The 18,210-nt window shown below is 39.7% G+C and overlaps 1 protein-coding gene across 3 annotated transcripts in view; it reads left to right on the forward strand.

Moving 5' to 3' along the window:
• The window catches only part of SMC1B (structural maintenance of chromosomes 1B), a 64,641-nt gene that overhangs the window by 15,189 nt on the left and 31,242 nt on the right, over positions 1-18,210 (forward strand). For 2 of the 3 annotated variants that reach the window (XM_039488827.1, XM_039488833.1), the window contains 9 exons: positions 3,245-3,327; positions 4,618-4,825; positions 5,647-5,832; positions 8,911-9,090; positions 10,281-10,427; positions 11,328-11,465; positions 11,953-12,069; positions 13,918-14,024; positions 15,504-15,645. In XM_039488827.1, coding sequence (XP_039344761.1) covers positions 3,245-3,327; positions 4,618-4,825; positions 5,647-5,832; positions 8,911-9,090; positions 10,281-10,427; positions 11,328-11,465; positions 11,953-12,069; positions 13,918-14,024; positions 15,504-15,645 — 1,308 coding nt within the window. The remainder of the gene's footprint in view (positions 1-3,244; positions 3,328-4,617; positions 4,826-5,646; positions 5,833-8,910; positions 9,091-10,280; positions 10,428-11,327; positions 11,466-11,952; positions 12,070-13,917; positions 14,025-15,503; positions 15,646-18,210) is intronic. The other variant, XM_039488842.1, reaches the window with a different exon arrangement.

An 18,210-nucleotide genomic window follows, 5' to 3' on the forward strand; every position in this document is an offset into this window, starting at 1 on the left:
AATATCTATTCTCATGGCATCCATCATCATCCACTGCTTCCGCTGCAACTCTGCTCTCCTGCAGATGCCATACCACGGCAAGCATGGAGCCCGCTCAGCTCACCGCTGCTGTTGTGAGCATTGTAAACACCTCGCGCATTATCCTGCAGAAGCAGGCGAGGAGGCGACGACAGCGTGATCACAATAGCGATGAGGACATGGACACAGACTTCTCTCAAAGCATGGGCCCTGGCAATTTGGACATCATGGTGGTAATGGGACAGGTTCCTGCCATGGAACGTTGATTCTGGGCCCAGGAAACAAGCACAGACTGGTGGGATTGCATAGTGTTGTAGGTCTGGGATGATTCCCAGTGTCCGCGAAACTTTTGTATGCGTAAGGGCACTTTCATGGAACTTTGTGACTTGCTTTCCCCTGCCCTGAAGCACAAAAATACCAAGATGAGAGTAGCTCTCACAGTTGAGAAGCAAGTGGAGATAGCCCTGTGGAAGCTTGCAATGCCAGACAGCTACCGGTCATTCAGGAATCAATTTGGAGTGGGTAAATCTGCTGTGTGGGGCTGCTGTGATCCAAGTAGCCAGCGCTATCACTGAGCTGCTGCTATCAAGGGTAGTGACTCTGGGAAATGTGCAGGTCATAGTGGATGGCTTTGCTGCAATGGGATTCCCTAACTGGTGGGGCGATAGGGATATGCGTTCCATCTATCTTGGGACCAGACCACCTTGGCAGCCAGTAAGTAAACTGCAAGGGGTACTTTTCAATGGCGCTGCAAGCAGCGGTGGATCACAAGGGACCAACATCAATGTGGGATGGCTGGGAAAGGTGCATGATGCTCGCATCTTCAGGAACTGTGGTCTGTTTGAAAAGGCGCAGGAAGGAACTTACTTCCCAGACCAGAAAATTACCATTGGGGATGTTGAAATGCCTAGAGTTATCCTTGGGGACCCAGCCTACCCCTTAATGCCATGGCTCATGAAGCCATACACAGGCACCCTGGACAGTAGTAAGGAGCAGTTCAACTATAGTCTGAGCGAGTGCAGAATGGTGGTAGAATGTGCATTTGGATGTTTAAAAGCTTGCTAGCGCAGTTTACTGACTAGGTTAGACCTCAGTGAAACCAATATTCCCATTGTTATTGCTGCTTGCTGTGTGCTTCACAAAATCTGTGAGAGTAAGGGGGAGACATTTATGGGGTGGGAGGTTGAGGCAAATGATCTGGCGGCTGATTATGTGCAGCCAGACACCAGGGCAATTAGAAGAGCACAGCTGGCTGTCCTGTGCATCAGAGAAACTTTGAAAACCAGTTTCACGACTGGCCAGGCTACGGTGTGACAGTTCTGTTTTTCTCCTTGATGAAAACCCGCCCCCTTGGTTGACTCTACTTCCCTGTAAACCAACAGACCTCCCCCCTTCGACCACTGCTTTCAGAGGCAATAAAGTCATTGTTTCCAAATCATGCATTCTTTATTAATTCAACACAAAAATAGGGGGAAAACTCGCAAGGTAGCCTGGGAGGGGTGGGTTAGGAGGGAAGCACCGGGTGAGGTGGTGGTTGAGGGGAGGAGGGAAGGACAAGGCCACACTACAGTTCAAAACTTATTGAATGCATGGCTAGTATCCATGAAGAGTCCTGTCAGCCAAAGACGAACAGCTCAGCATGAATGGGCCTCCCCCAATCGCGTGGCTAACAGTGGGGATGATTTCTTTTCAGCCAAAGACAAACAGCCCAGCAGGAACGGGCACCTCTGAATGTCCCCTGAAACAAATTTCCCGTAATTCAACCAGGTGACCATGAATGATATCACTGTCCTGAGGCTAACACAGAAAGATAAAGAACAGATGTTGCTTGAATGCCACCAAAGCCCGGGCCCATTTGCTGCAATGTTTTCTTCTGCAATGATTCCAGACTACTTGCTACTGGCTTGGCATGGTAAAGTGTCCTACCATGGAGGATGGAATAAGGCTGCCCTCCCCAGAAACATTCTGCAAAGACTTTTAGAGTACCTCCAGGAGAGCTTTATGGAGATGTCCCTGGAGGATTTCTGCTCCATCCTCAGACTTGTTAACAGACTTTTCCAGTAGCTATACTGGCCACGAATGCATCCCAAGTCTTCAGGGCAAATTTAATCATTAAACACGCTTGCTTTTAAACCTTGTATTTTATTTACAAAGGTACACTCACCAGAGGTGCCTTCTCCAGCTTCATGGTCTGGGAGCCCACCTTGGGAGGGTATTGAACAGTTCCTGGCTGCCGGGGAGAAGGGATTCCCTGCTTGCCTGCTGTGCGCTATCCTCAACCACCACCTCCTCATCTTCCTCATCCACAAAATCCTCATCCCTGTTGTGTGAGACTCCCCCCTTGCAGGTGTCCACAGACAGTGGTGGGGTAGTAGTAGCCCTCCCCCCCCCACCGAATTGCATGCAGCTCATCATAGAAGCAGCATGTATGGGGCTCTGACCTGGAGCAACTGTTTGCTTCCTTTGTTTTTTGATAGGCTTGCCTGAGCTCCTTAATTTTCACGCAACACTGCTGTGTGTCCCTGTTGTAGCCTCTGTCCATCATGTCCTTGGAGATTTTGGCTTATATATTGGCATTTCGTCTTTTGGAACGGAGTTCTGCCTGCAGTCAGATACAGTACCTCCCATTTGGTCCATGCTGACGCTCTTTTGCGATTCTGGGACTGCATGATCACCTGTGCTGATCAGCTCGCCACGCTGGCCAAACAGTTTGGACAGTGAAAAAAGACTAGTAATTTCACTTGCTGGTTCATATTCACTAGTATAATGCTGTGATGTTGGGTTTCAGATTCTGCAGAGGGACACTTTGATTTTAAAATTTGAAGTATTTATAAAACAAAGAAAACGAGTCTATCATCAGATTTTATAAAGCTTTTACATTTGTTTTAAATCTTAAACTTTGGTATTTAACTAAATGTTAAAAGGGTATTACCAAGTAGTATTTATGGAAGTGTCAAGATCCATTCACATTGAAGAATCTCTGTACTAATTGGCTTGAAAACAATAGTGTAGTTTTGGTAGATATAGTATATTATTCACATGGGAAATATCTATCCACTAAATATGCAAAGTGATATGCTGTGACTTGACTTCAATGGATATTTCATGGTTAAGGTTAGTTACATAGCTAAATATCAGTGCCCCACTCTGAAAATTTAGTGGTATTAGCAAATTGGCTTTAGAATTGTTTAATTTTGTAAATTGCATCCTATTTATGGTTGTTTAGGAAAGTATAAAGCAAGTTGTGGAACAGATAGAAGACCACAAAAAACGAATTGAGAAGTTGGAGGAGTATACCAAGTCATGCATGTATGTTTGTTTTTTAAATAAAATAAATTGCAGTTCAGACACTGTGCATATTGTAAAAAAAATTGTTGAAAACCTGCCTTTCTTAAGGTGTATTTTTAAATATGAGGGTAGTATTTGTCTTGCACTAAATCCTTTTATTTGTCCTTGGTTGTAATTTTTTGATAATTTTGGGTTTGAAATTGGAATCAGAGGGGAGAGTCATCCAAGACAGATTCTACTGTCCTCCCAGATGTTACTTCACACTTTTTGTTTGTTTGTTTTTTTTCGTGATTATGAGGGAGAAGAAACAAGTATATGAGGATTGTGTCTTTCATTATGGACTAGATTGTGGATTTACCACAAGGCTTGAATAAAAGGGAAGAATGCAGCTTAGTAGTTCTGCTGCCCTGGAAGCAGAATAGAGGCCAGATTGTGAATTAGTCACCGTTTGTTCCCTGGTCCATATCTTCCTCCTGCCCCTGTTTTGAGTATGCAGAGTAACTGCACCACCCCTTTTCCTGTCACATATTACTTCCCCCTTCACACTGGTTCAGCAGTGCTGGCTTGTACTTGGATGGATCAAAGGTCTGCCATGGAGGGGGAGCTACAGCCAGTGGAGGGATGTTGTGACCCACAATACACAGGTGAGCAGGGGAGTACCTTATGCCCTGTGCATGTGTGTAAAGTGTGATATGATTTTGTCATAGACTTTTCAGATTATTTTTGCAAAACTGTACATTGTATTGATTCACGGTCACGTTATGCCCTCTGTGTGTATGTCTGAGAGCAGATTTTGGACTCAATTTAGAAGCATTTAAAATATATTACTGCTTCCAACCATGAGAGTTGTGTGGCTAAATCCCCATGTAACTTGCTGAAAAAATCCTGTGAATAACCAGGAAAATAAATAGAAGCTTTTTTTTTTTTAATTTGAAAAACATGCTTATAAAGGAAAGCCAAAAAGTATTTGGTTTAACTTCTATAACGTAGTGGTCACTTATGCCAAGTATCTGGTCTTTTTAGAACAGCTGAACAAATATTCTGTTAACCACTTAATTTTAGCAAAAGATGACATTGTGTAGATATCAAATCTTCTAAATGGCAGCAGTTCAACTTGTTTGTTAGTAAAGTCTGTTATCTCATAATTTGACTTTCATGTATAAAAATCTTGTTTCCATATAAAGATTTTGAGTTCAGCCCAGAGGCTCACATCTGTGGAATAAAATCACTCTACTCATAAAATTAATGTAAAGTTAAGACAATATAATTGGGATACATTTTTCTCACATCTTCCCTTATTTTGGTTTAAAGTGAATTGTTAGCAGAGAAAAAACAACAGGAGAAAGTCCTAACTGATGAAATGGAGAATTCAAGGGTACAGATAGCTCAAGTAAATGAAGAACTAAACAAAATAGTTGGTGAGCTGCAGAATGCTAGAATTGACTACCATGAGGGAAGACGCCAGCAAATGAGAGCAGAGATGCTGGAGAGTCTCAAAAGACTTTATCCTGATTCTGTGGTAATTGGATGGATTTATTTGCATTTTTGTGGTTATAATTAGATTTGAGATTTGCATTTGCAGTTGTAGTATATATGGCAGCATGGGGCTTTCTGTGACCATCTTAAATATATTTTAACTTTCAATCTATTTATGTATTCTAGGGACACTTGTAAATGGGAATGACAATGCAAATTTTGTACTACAAAAGAACAGTATGTTTATTAAATTCAATCTTTGTGAATTTAAAGAATTAAGTGATTGAACTAACACCAACCTTCAGATTATGAAAGTGTTCCTTTTTTCGTGCAATTGATAAGCATGCTATTCATTCATGATTTTATTTTTACAAATTTCAAATGGGAGTATCAATTTTAATCACTCATTTTTACATTAAGAGCAGCACTGGCATTTCTTGGCTGAGCTAGAGTTTTATAGTGTGGTAGGATGGCAGAACTGCAGAGCATTTTACTCTAAGGTTGTGCTACTGTATATGTATGTATATTTTAATAGAAGTGGGAATGCAATTTTTTTAACTGTGAAGAACTTCAGTTTCAGATTATCCATTATGGTAAATGGTTAAACAGTATACGTATACTTCACTGATAGTAAAAATAATTGATAACATTTAGGCATGTGTATAAGATTTGGTATACATGGGTTGTATTCTTATTTTAGAGGATACAGTAACATTCAGAGCTGTCATTCAAGATCCAGATTGCTTAAGCTTCTCTCATTTTTGCTACCAGAAAGCTATACTTTTGCCTGAAATGTATATGGATTTATTAATTGCTTCCTCATCTGTGAAAAGTTTATCATTTTCTCAATTTTGTTATCTTAAGTTTGGAAGACTGCTTGACTTGTGTCATCCTATTCATAAAAAATATCAGCTGGCTGTTACCAAAGTCTTCGGCAAGTACATGAGTGCCATTGTTGTGGCTACTGAAAAAATAGCAAGGGATTGCATTCGATTCCTAAAGGAGGAAAGAGCTGAGCCTGAAACATTTCTTGCTTTGGATTACCTTGATGTAAGTTTTTTTTCTTTTCATCAGCAAATTAGTTCAGTTTTAAGATTGCTTAAGGTAGAATTTAAGTTCTAAAAGGATATATAAATTATAAGTATTTAAGCATAAATAAAGCTATTGTAGAGACATATGTCTCAAAAGGTTCTTGACTGCTATAAAAACTCAAACCCTTCCCCTTTCTGCACTATGTACGTAAGACCCTTGATTGCAATTCTATCCCTTGGTTGCTCCTCCTCATGTAACTGGTTTTACTGTCTTCAGTGTATATATTATATCATGCTTTTATAAGCTAGTTCCTTAAGCCATATAGTAAAACGGATCTGTCCCTAAACTTGTAGCATTTCAGAGAAAACTATTATAGAGGCCTGCAATTCAGACTTGTGCCCCAGGCCATCCATAGTTTAGTATTCTGTCCCAATATGGAATTTTGTTTGTGTTGTAGTTTGGCTCCTGAAAGAGCTGAGATACAAAGGTCTGCTGTATCTTGAGAAAACATTTCTAGCCTCTTTTTGTATTTATTAATAACATTTTAACATAAATTCAGCCTATTGGAAACTGATTTATTCTATAGATCTGACAATACTGTTTTCATAGATGAAATTTTGATGTTTCAGAGTAACAAAAAAAACCTTGTTTTGTAATCAAATTGGAATCGGCTATTAATTAATGGTGCATTGTAAAATGCACAGAACTCAGGGTGTGTGTTTAATGGGTAACTAAATTCCAACTTGAGCTGTTATGGAACAGCTGCTGCATGACTTGATGCTACTTAGCCTTAGCTGCCTCCTATCCTTTTGTAAAGTAAATTCACATACCTCACCTCACTGAGGTCATCAGTACTGTTTTTTTGAGCCAAATTTTAAAAATTACTTCAACCCAACATCAAATTTTGAGAGTCCTACTGCTTTGCCTCTCCTCTTACTCAAAAAATTAGGCCACTCTTCTAATCAGGATTTTGTGCCCCCTGCAGTGTAACTAGTGCCATAGATGCCAGTATTTCTTTAATATCATAAAAGAATTCTGGCCACAGCCAGATAATAGGCAAGTGCTCTCCAAAACTATCTGAAAACCTTTTAGGCTGTCAAAGGAATCTTCTAAGTCTTTGGCTGAAGTACCCCAGATAGACTTTGCTGTGACCTCTTTTAAAATGTAACCCTCACAAATTCAAAGGTAGAGGATCTTTGCTTGGACTGGCAGGAAAAAAGACTAGTGGCTCTTTTAAGGACTTTCGCCTCAGGGATTGAGGTGGAGGCATCATCTGAGCAGGTAGGTGCGGTGGTAGGGATCAGGTAAACTATTGGCCTCTGTGCACTTGTGGGAGTGTGTGTATACCCTGTCCTTCCAGCCTGAGTCCCTTGTCACATCAGGATTAGCAGCTCCTACCCTGGGGATTAGTGTAGGACTGTGTTTTTGGTCTGCCGTGGGCATTGCATTAGTTACCCCTTTTGGGTTAGGGAAACAATTTTTCTCTTGCTGCCACGTTGGCCGGAGCAGTGTGGTTTCTTCCACCTTTGCCACAGCACCTCAGGCACCTGATGGGGTCGGGGAGGAGATAAGGTTCAAGTTGTTGGCCTTTTAAGAGATGGAAGTCCATTTCCTGATATTCCAAAATTGGAAGTGGACTTAAAGGAAAGTATCCCCTAAGGAGGGGAATGGGCTTCCTAGTGCCTGGTACAAGCAGAACAACCCTTTTCCCTAGCCCCTTAATCCCTATATGAGTGGAGGGCAGTGGGTTTCCAGCAACATTCTGGGGACCAGCTATGTAGGGGTCGGGGACTGACAACAGCTCTCCACCATGTGAAAATGATAAAGGGAAGGGAGTCATGACCAGGAGTCATTGCTTGATAGTTCTCAGGTGAGATAAGTTAATAAAGCTTGAGCCTAATTAAACCACATCCCCTGTATCTAGGCTGGTCTTCCCATGTGTCCAGGACAATGTCTCTTCTGTGGAGACTTTAAAGGATCTTTGTGCCAGGAAACTGCAGTCTGGCTTCCAGAAAAATAGGTGAATTGGTCATTGAAGCAATCCTGCCTCTGCAGGCATGGGAGAATCACTCAGCAGTGGAACCAATATGATTCCTTTGCAAAGGAAAGAGAGAGAGATGGGAGGCTGCACAAGTGGATGCATGCCAGGGGAGTGTTTTGTGGCAAACAGTGGAGCTCTGTTAAGCATATTCTTCCACTCCAAGGAGACATGGTATTGCAGGAAGGGCTGTTGCAGCCTTCAGGTCTCTCAGTGGCATGACAAACTGGACTGGGGATGATTAATGTCACAGTGGCAGCTGTGGGTGCTCAGCATATCTGAAAATCATACCATACTTATTTAGATGTCTGTGTGATTTTTTTTTTGATGCCCAAGTTTGTGTGTTAATTCTTACATGAGAGGATGCTAGTGATTGCAGTATGTTAAATTGTTTCCATCAGTAATTGAGGTTTAATTGAAATAAAATCACTAATAGAGCTATGACAGAATCATTGTTCCCATGTTAAAATTGAAAACTTGTTGTTTTGCCTTTTAAATTTGATATAGGCAATCACTATTCTAGGCACTGATTCAGGAAAGCAATTACACCTCTACCCCAATATAACACTGTCCTTGGGAGCCAAAAAAATCTTACTGCGTTATAGGTGAAACCATGTTATAGCGAACTTACTTTGATCTGCTGGAGTGCGCAGCCCTCTCGGCGCGCTGCTTTACCACATTATATCCGAATTCATGTTATATCAGGTCGCATTATATCGGGGTAGAGGTGTATGTGTTTTGCTCAATAGAGATGGATTTAAGCACATGCTTAAGTGCTGTCCTGATTATAAATGTTTTCTTGAATCAAAGTCCTAATGTTTTTACATAAATCCTAGCATCTTTGATTGTGGGCAGATTTTTAATGTTACTTTAATGCATGATTTGTCCATTTTTTATTTACTTCAATAAATGTAAATTTTGTTTTGTCAGAAGGCACAAGTATGACTGAAAATATGGATGTTTGTTGTTAATTTTATTCATGCAGTATACTATCCCACCAAAGTACTTGTATCACATTATTTCAGCTACTTCTCCAGAAGATTGTTTGTGCTTTTTAGGTTAAGCCCATCAATGAAAAATTAAGGGAGATAAAAGGATCTAAAATGATGATTGATGTTGTACAGACTCCATTTACGCCCTTGAAAAAAGTGATACAGTTTGTATGTGGGAATGGTCTGGTCTGTGAAACTGTTAAAGAAGCAAGACAGATAGCATTTGATGGACCAGTGAGATTGAAAGTAAGAAACTGAATTTTATTTCATGTTTTTTTCATCAGGTGGATTGCAATGATATGTTTAATACCATTTGAAATAACTTGTTCTATAAATATCCTACAAAATATGACTTAACTAAAAACTGTCGTTATATTGCTCTCGCCAGCTTACACAGAAAAACTTAATCCCCTGAAATTTCACATAACCCATCTCTTTCCAGTGTGGAATTTTTCTGGAAAGCTCAGAGGGAAAAAGTTAGAAAAGGAGTTTTAAATTATGGTGCTGAAATATTTCCCTGCAGCTGACTTTTTTTTGCAAATGATCCTTTTTTTCCTTTTGCTTGTTACATTTAAAATGTTTGGCTGAGAAACATAAAATCTGTTTTATTGGCTTTCCTGCAGAGAAGTGCCTTCATATGTTCTTGTGGGTTTCCTGTGTGGGAGGTGCAGGCAAAAGTTTGCACTATGGTTGAAAGTCTCGCTACTTCATTCTGCAGTGCCTCTCTGCTGATGATTAAACACCACGATGATACATGGGGGTAGCTCCCTGTCATGTACCTTCTGAAGACCCGTTAAAGTCTACAGAATGGGAGCCCTGCTTTGATAGTCCATGTTAAATCTTTTGAAACAACACTTTCTTCCAGTGGACCTTCTGTACCAGTCTGATGTAAATTTTTGTTGCTCGTTCAAAAACAAGAATAATCCTAAACAAAACAATCTTTAAGTAGTTTTGAGTTGAAAAATGAAGATTGAAAGTATGTTTCACTTGTTATCAAGCTGACACCCAAAAATAAGTATACTTTTTTTTAAACAACATTTTTACACTTTTTAAAGACCCAACCTTTAGAATATTTGGAAATGAATACTTAAGGGTTCCAATTGTGTAAATATAAAATATATAAAAATCCCATTTCCAGTTCATGGGATTAATTTCCAATAGGCTATAATACTAATTTATATTAAAACATTACTCACTGCAAAATAACACTACTTGTGTCAGTTACATACTTCTGTAGCTTGCTCAGTATACCTCTGTGTAAGCAAGGGGTTTGGGGACATGGTCCAACTAAGTATGGAGGTTACTTATATATAGTTACATGCACTTGTTTGCTCAGATCTTGGTCCATTAGCTGCTAGAGTATTGCAGATGCACAGTTCCTAACCCAACTTAGTAGTATTGTTCATTAAAGAAAATAAAATGTCTTTAATTTTCAGACAGTCTCCCTTGATGGAACTTTATTTTTGAAATCTGGAGTTATCTCTGGAGGGTCAAGTGACTTGAAATTTAAAGCTAGATATTGGGATGAAAAAGAGATGAAAGAAATGAAAGAAAGAAGGGATAGGTTGGTTAATGAACTAAAGGTAAGTCCATTAAATAGACAATTCTATCTTAACACTAAAGGCAAAATGGAATAAAAGTCATGAATGGGAAGACAGTCCGAGGAGCTGTTCAGTTTGTCAACTTTTAATTTCAAGTTAATTTATTTTATTCCTGATTTATTTTATTCATGCAGGATGGGGTGGCAGAACTAGTAGTGGCTTGTTGGTCTGAAGTACTGCCTGTCTGATACCTTTGTTCCAAGAGGTAATGCAGTGTGACTGCATGCATCTGGGCCATTCATTTATCTGTAACCCGCACTAGCAGTGTAGTTTTGTTTCCCCATCTAGTGGGTAGTTTACTGTTTCTGGGGAGATGAGACCAAGCTACTCTCTGTGTGGATTACATAGATAGAGAACTGCCTAACTGTTAAGAGCTAGTTTTGCTATAGGAAGTGTTGTGGTATGGTAGGAGCACTTCATGTCTTTCATCAGAGAAGCTGTTTGAGGCATTGCTATAGTCAAGTGACTAGTGAGAATAAAATTATTAGCATGCAACAGAGAACAATCTTTCATGAATTGTGACTGTAAAACTTGGTTTCATAGCTTCCCTATAGATTTGTTGGGAGGACCAGAACAGTAATTTTATCAATTTATGCCCTTTTACACTAGAAAGTGAACCAGTGTTTGAAAAGCATTTTCGAATATGCGCCACACCATCAAAACTTAACTTGATTGTGGTCAGCTGGCCCACATAGATGGGGCTTAACTGTGCTAAATTTGTCTAATTAGACACCCTGTTAAATGGAAGTCAGATTATGATCATAAAGATTTTTTTCTCTCGCCTGTGAATAGAGCAATTTATTTTTGAGTATGAAGTTGATTTCTGTTTTTAAAACTTACTTTTTATTTATATTCTCATACAATTTTTGAAATCTGTTTTAGGAATTAATGAAGATCAAACGTAAGGAGACTGACTTGAAACAGTTACAGGCACAGTGCCAGGGAACTCAGACTCGGCTCAAATATTCGCAGAGCGAATTAGAGAATATTAAAAAGAAACACCTGGCTAATTTCTACAAGGTAGTACAGAATAACGAAGCTCCTATTTTTTCCTCTGGTTTTGGTGATCTTAGGTTATAATTTTTATGCTTAATAAACATTGTAGCTAATACTCAGTCTTAGCTGGTACATTTATTTGTAATATATAATTTGCATTCTGTTCTACAGAATTATAGCCATTACACATGAATCAACAATAGTGATTTCAGAGAAAAAGTTTCAGCATAAACTTTCATGGGCTACAGCTCACTTCTTCTGTAGCCCATAAATGCTTATGCTGAAATAAATGTGTTAGTCTCTAAAGTGCCACAAGTACTCCTGTTCTTTTTGCGGATACAGACTAACACGGCTGCTACTCTGAAACCAGAAAAAAAGTTGTTCTTCTTAACTCAACACAAGATATATATAGCCGTAGTATCAGAAGCATCTATTAATATTTAGAATATCATTCATTTTGTTTAAAGAAACCAATAAAAAAACGTATTTCCTTCTTCCTCTTTGTAATTAGGAAAAATCTAAGCTTGAAAGTGAGTTAGTAAATATTAAATCACATTATGCTATGCTGAATGAAGGACTTCTACAAAGAGCAGAGAAGATTGAAGAGTTTCAAAAGAAAATGAATGAGGTAACACATTCTATAATGTTCATGACAAATTATGGAGTTATAAATGGCTTACAGCAACTTCTCTGTAGGGTTGAGAGTGAACTCATGCAATTATTAAACCATTAGTGTCTGAACAGTAGCTATAGTCTATAGATGTGCTAAAGCACTCCAGGGAACATGCAGCATGCTATACTATTCTACCAGTGACGATATCCTAAACATTAAAATATTTTAATATGCGTGTTCCAGTATCCCAGTTTTATCAGTTCATAAGCTTAAAATACTGAATCATTTTTATTCAAACCAGAATTTTGTGCTTTCTAAGTGAGTAATGTAGAACAAAACTAATTTGAAGTTTCAGGTGGCCTTTTTTCATTTACATAAACATTACAGTTTTATTTGGAATAAGGAGGGAAACATTTCCTCTGCTCAAGGAACTTTAAAAATATTGTGAAGCAATTTTGCTGGGACTCAAGAAAATATTCACTTTGGAACTGAGACAAAATGTAGAAGGTTTCAATCCAAAGGGCATTAGTTTATTAAAGGAATATGAAAACAGAAACTGGAATTCAACCTTAACTGTAGTGTTTGCCACCATGAAGAAAATACTCTCTCTCTATATCAACATTGATGGTGGTATAACATAAAGGTTTTATTTGCATCAATTTGAGATTATTGCAATGCTCACACGTCTCTGTGGATCATCTCAACCCTTTGTCACACCATAAAATTAAGCATTTTTATATGCTACATAGAAATTATTTTAGAATTTTTTTTTTTAATTTTAAAATGTTAATTGACTTTTTTTGTATCTCACTACCTATAAAAACAGCTTTCTTAGTTACTGTGAGTCAACTATACAGGGCTTGATAGTTGAAATACAGTTCTCACCAAAAGCACTTTTTCCGAGCATGTTGTCATTTCCTGTGTAAATAATGTAGTGCTGGATTTTATAGCAAAAGAATATGTAGATTAAGAATTTCCTAAGAATAGTGTATCTATTAATGGTGTTTAAATAAGACTGGATATTGATGTGTTTATAAATGATGTAGTTTTTAGCATTACATTTAACTCACAGCGGTTTGTAAGAGCTTTTATTTTTCTTAAAGATCCATATTAGCTTGTGCTGCATGTTGTTTTTTAAATTTTGTTCCTCTGATAGGTGCAAAATGGAGTACTCACTATATTTATTTGTGTCCCATTGTCCCTTGAACTTTTGTAAGCATAATTTTCCAAATCTAAAACTCTTTATCTGTTTGTTAATTTTAGGTCATATGTGTGGGTTTGTAGATATCCGTTTTCTAGTCTGGGGAAAGTTTTGCTCTTTTCTTTGTCAGTAAGAGTAACTTGTTGTACTGGTGTGATTCCACTGTATAAATGTGGAGAAGGGAGTAAGATTTCTAACAAGGAATAAGCACTCTCCTCTGTAGCACAGAGCTTAGCTTTGCAGAAGAATTTAGTGGCAGGAATGGGCTTGGAGGATCAGCAGCTCTGCATACCCTGTAGCCTTCTCCTTCCCCATAGAGAGTGGGAGCCATGGGTAGGAGTGTGAGGCTAATGTTCCAGTATGATACCTTGAATTGTCTCTGGAGTAACACTGCTCCTGCTCTGGCACAAATGGCTAACGTAGGGATTCCTCTCCTCATTCTGTGAAGGTCACCTGCACTATCTGGTTATTTGGACTTCACATCCACTTTGAAAATTCCTAGTGCAACTAAATTCCCAGCAGCTTTAAAATGCACTGTGTTTCTAAAATGTCTTTAAAACTTTGCCCAATATATAAAAAAAAACACCCTTTTTTATAAAATGATGCTTCTCTTCCGTGAATTAAAAAAGTTTAAGTGGTTTGTCTGGATCATTTGTTTAAAGGTTGAAGATGCTGTGTTCCAGGACTTCTGTGAAGAAATTGGGGTAGAGAATATTCGTGTATTTGAGCAAGAACGTGTGAAACAGCAGGAAGAAACTGACAGAAAAAGGTGTTTTTCTAACAAATGAAAATTGCTGTATGCATTATCAAAACAAGTACACCGGTAATTTAGTAATTGCATAGTTACTGTAGGAAGGATCGCCAAAGCCCAAGAGATTTACTGCAAGATGTCAGTTTTTCTCCATCATTACATATCTAGCAATCCTAACAATATGGTAATGTACTTATTACTTGGAGTTAGTTTAGGTATACTGTCTGTCTGGGGCTACTACACCAACTGCAATATTAGTCCACAGTGGCGTTTCACAACAAACTGGTTAGATAAGAATATATTAATACTGTACATTTGACATTATTACAATACTACATATATAATATAGCAATAAGCAAGAATAATAGCCTAAAAACTGCCCAGAGAAATGGCTTTATCATTACATTTGTGAAAACATTAACACTATTAATCAAGGTGTAGTGGAGGCCACTCTGCCTCACTACACAAGGTCACACATTTCAAAGGAGAACTAACTAAGGCTGTAATGTTTCTATATGGGAAGCACCCAGTGACGAAATTAGAACTTCATACAAGATATTTTCAAATTGGTAACATCAACAATAAGGATTTCATTCACATACTTAGAAACTTGTCCTTTGTCACCTTTCTCAAAGCGGAGAGTCAGAAGCACTGGAGACTGGTGTCCTGTTCCAGGATTGGATATGAAGTCTTCCCTTTATAATCTTATAGACTAAAAACTTGAAATGAAGATTACTGTTCATTTGTGTATCATCTCATCAGTCAAGCAAACTGATTCATGGACCTTAGAGTTGTTAACAGCAAATCATCTTTGCCTGTATTCCAATACAGATTCCCAGTAACAGAGTCCAATTCCTTTTCTCCACCCAGGTTATCTGTTGAGTTGGACATTCTGATGTGTTGTCATCTAGAAACTTAGAGGACAAAACACTTTCCTTGCATGTGGTTGAGATTCAAATACTTGTACAGGTTGATAGCTGTACAGGATTTTAAACTTCAGAATAGCGGACATGCTCCATTTTAAATCCATGTTTTAGATCTTGGAGAATTGGGGGTTCAGAGGAGGGTGGTTTTAAAAAGCTAATAACAGAACAATAAAAGGAGAAGCTTTCTGTATTGGTCATGAGTACATACCTTGTACTGAGAAGCGAGAAGGACTAAACTTTGTGTCACTTCTGTTTCTGAAGGGACAAAATGTTTGTGGAAGTAGTCATCAGTATACTCTGGACTAGTGTGGGTTTTTTGTTACTATTTTCAGTATATCTGCTAGATACTTCATTTGTGGATTGCATACTTATCTTGCAATGGTCATCCTATGTCTAAATTATCCTGTTTAAATTTAGTGTGCTTTTTGCATTTATATTCAGTTATTCTGAAGTAAAAATGAATGGGGTACATTTGCTTTGCAGTCTTTTTTTTATGGATACTTTAAAATCAGTGCTAACGTTATTTTTGGCCAACACTCAGAAATCAGTTTATTACATTATGTTTGGCCAGACTGGAGTTTGAAAACCAGAAGACACGACTGAGCATTCAGCTTGAATACAGTCGTGGCGAGCTACAAAAATTGGTGAACAAGATCCACATGTTGAAGGAGACAGTTCGTAAGGATGAGTCTGAGATTGTCAGGCTAAAGAAGGTAACTGTTACAATACAATGTCCTATTGCAGGAGAGAAGGATAATATAGAAAATCATAATTTTAAGTGAACTTGGTACTTACACCTCTACCCTGATATAACGCTGTCCTCGGGAGCCAAAAAAATCTTACTGCATTATAGGTGAAACCACATTATATTGAACTTGCTTTGATCTGCCAGAGCGCGCAGCCTCCCTCTCCCCCCGGAGCGCTGCTTTACTGCATTATATCCAAATTCGTGTTCTATTGGGTCGCGTTATATTGAGGTAGAGGTGTATTTATAAATGTCAGAATATTCAGTTGTATACGTTTTAACTTGAAACAAATACATTAAAATAACATATGTGAACTGGAAAAAGTCAGAAAATATTAAGAGCAACCTTAACTCTGTCTACTTGTACATGGTGCATGTTCATGTCATTAAAGACATTCCTGTAATGCACATGTATGCATCAATGGCTATAGATAAACATGCAGTTAAAATATTAATAGCACAAGGTTGAGGTTCTTTAGCAAGTTTTACTAGTGACAGCTAAACTAACAAGCATTTATATCACGCTTTTCATCTTCAAAATACTTTACACGTAGTAAATATAGTCAGCTTAAAATAATTTCAGCATAACTAAGCATACAGAATGGCCTCATATTTTTGTATGAAGTAGTTTTTAAAGTTGACAGTATCCAATGTACATTCTTTGTAGTTGGCTTTTCTTAAAATTCACTTTTAAAAAATCGTGAGCATATGCAGTAATAAAAAGTTGCACATTCATATGCAATTAGCATTATTTTATCCCTTTATACTGATTGATTTTCTGTCCATGTGAAGCAGTGAAAAGGAGAGTGATAGATGTTTATACCACATAAGCCTGCTCCATTGTGAGAATGCCAGATACAGCTCTATTTTCCACATCTCTCCATTAACGTAAATCAAATCATAATTAAAATACAGAGGAAAGGGTGTATTTCTGGAGATGGGGGGGGGGGGAATAAAATTTCTTTGAAGAGTTGAAAGCATATATTGAGTGATGAGCTGCCAAAATATTAACAATCGGTTCCCTCCTCACCCCATGAGGGGGTCATGCCCCCCCAGGACTCCTGCCCCCCCCCGGGACCCCTGCCCCATCCACCCCCCTTCCCTGTCCCCTGACTGCCCCCTGCCACCCCATCCAACCCTTTTTTCTCATTCCTGATGGCACCCCGGGACCCCTGCCCCATCCAACCACCCCTTCTCTCTGTCCCTGGAATCCCTACCCCTGACTGCCCCATCCAACCCCTGCTCCTTCCTGACTGCCCCCCCCAGGACCCTTGCCCCCGTTCAATCCCCCTGTTCCCTGCCCTCTGACCGTCCCGACACTAATCCACCCCCCCCAACCCCCCCACCCAACTCCCTGCCCCTTACCGCGCTGCCTGGAGGTGGGGGCTGGGGCTGGGACCGGAGCTGCTCAGCCGGAGCCAGGGTGCTCGGCCGGGACTGGACCCCGGAAGCCGGGCAGGAGCCGCGCCGCCCCTCCCGGCTGAGGTCGGGGCCAGGAGCCAGGCAGGAGCCCAGAGCCCTCTTCCCGCTCACGCCCCCACCCCAGCTCACCTGGGGGAAGCCGCTGCTTCCTTCTCAGCCCTCCCAGGCTTCCTGCGCGAACAGCTGATTCACGGGAAGCTGGGGAGGGGGAGGAGAAGCTGGAGGAGCATTCAGAAGATGAGGCAGAGGCGGAGTGAGGTGAGCTGGGGCTAGGGGAAGGGCAGGGAGCTGCTAGAGCTTTTGTTAAAATTAAAAGCTCTTTTCGAACCAGTTGTCCCTGGCGGGACAACCGGTTCTAAACGGGCTTCTAAATTTAACAACCGATTCCCGTGAACCAGTGGGAACCGGCTCCAGCTCACCACTGCATATATTCCTCTTTTGTGATTAAAATCTTTCCTCTAAAACCTGATTGCATGGGCTGTGAGTAAATAGGAGTTTGTGTGAGGTGTGAGAAGGATGGAATCCTCTCTCCAATGCTGAGGGAACTTTGGAAGAGGATTACAATAGCCCATGGACTATAATAGAGTCCACAGCATCTGTGCCCCCGCACTCTGTTTTGGTGGTTTTGAATAGTGGACCCATGTAGTCATGAAGCTGCTGGCCATGTCCCCACCTGCACAACACTCCAGTGTCTCCTGTGGATAGGGTTGTCTGTGCTGGCTTTCCATGAATGCCTTCTTCCCAGTGCCTCTTAGGTTTCATCCATTCTTATTGAAATCAAAAGCAACATTCCTATTTACTTCCTTATTGTAGGATCAGGGCCTTTGTAATCATAGAGAATGAGATGCTGTTTTAATTTTATCAAAGGAAAGAAAAAGTATCTGAAAGGTGTGTGTGTGTTGGTGTGGATCCTGCTATATATTCTTTTTGCTAGCAATGGGGCCACTCATGCATCCTTAGCCTCTTCATGCTCCCATACAAGGACATAAAGGTGTGGCAGGTTTGTCCATCCCTCAGTTTTCTCCTACTGCCTGTGGCAGCAGTATGGAACCTAATGTGTGTCTGGCTTGCTGGTGCTTTAATATTGGCTATTCTCGTCCAAACTTCATAA

The sequence above is a fragment of the Mauremys reevesii genome, linkage group 1 (genome assembly GCF_016161935.1).
Source record: "Mauremys reevesii isolate NIE-2019 linkage group 1, ASM1616193v1, whole genome shotgun sequence".
Lineage (NCBI taxonomy): Eukaryota > Metazoa > Chordata > Testudines > Geoemydidae > Mauremys > Mauremys reevesii.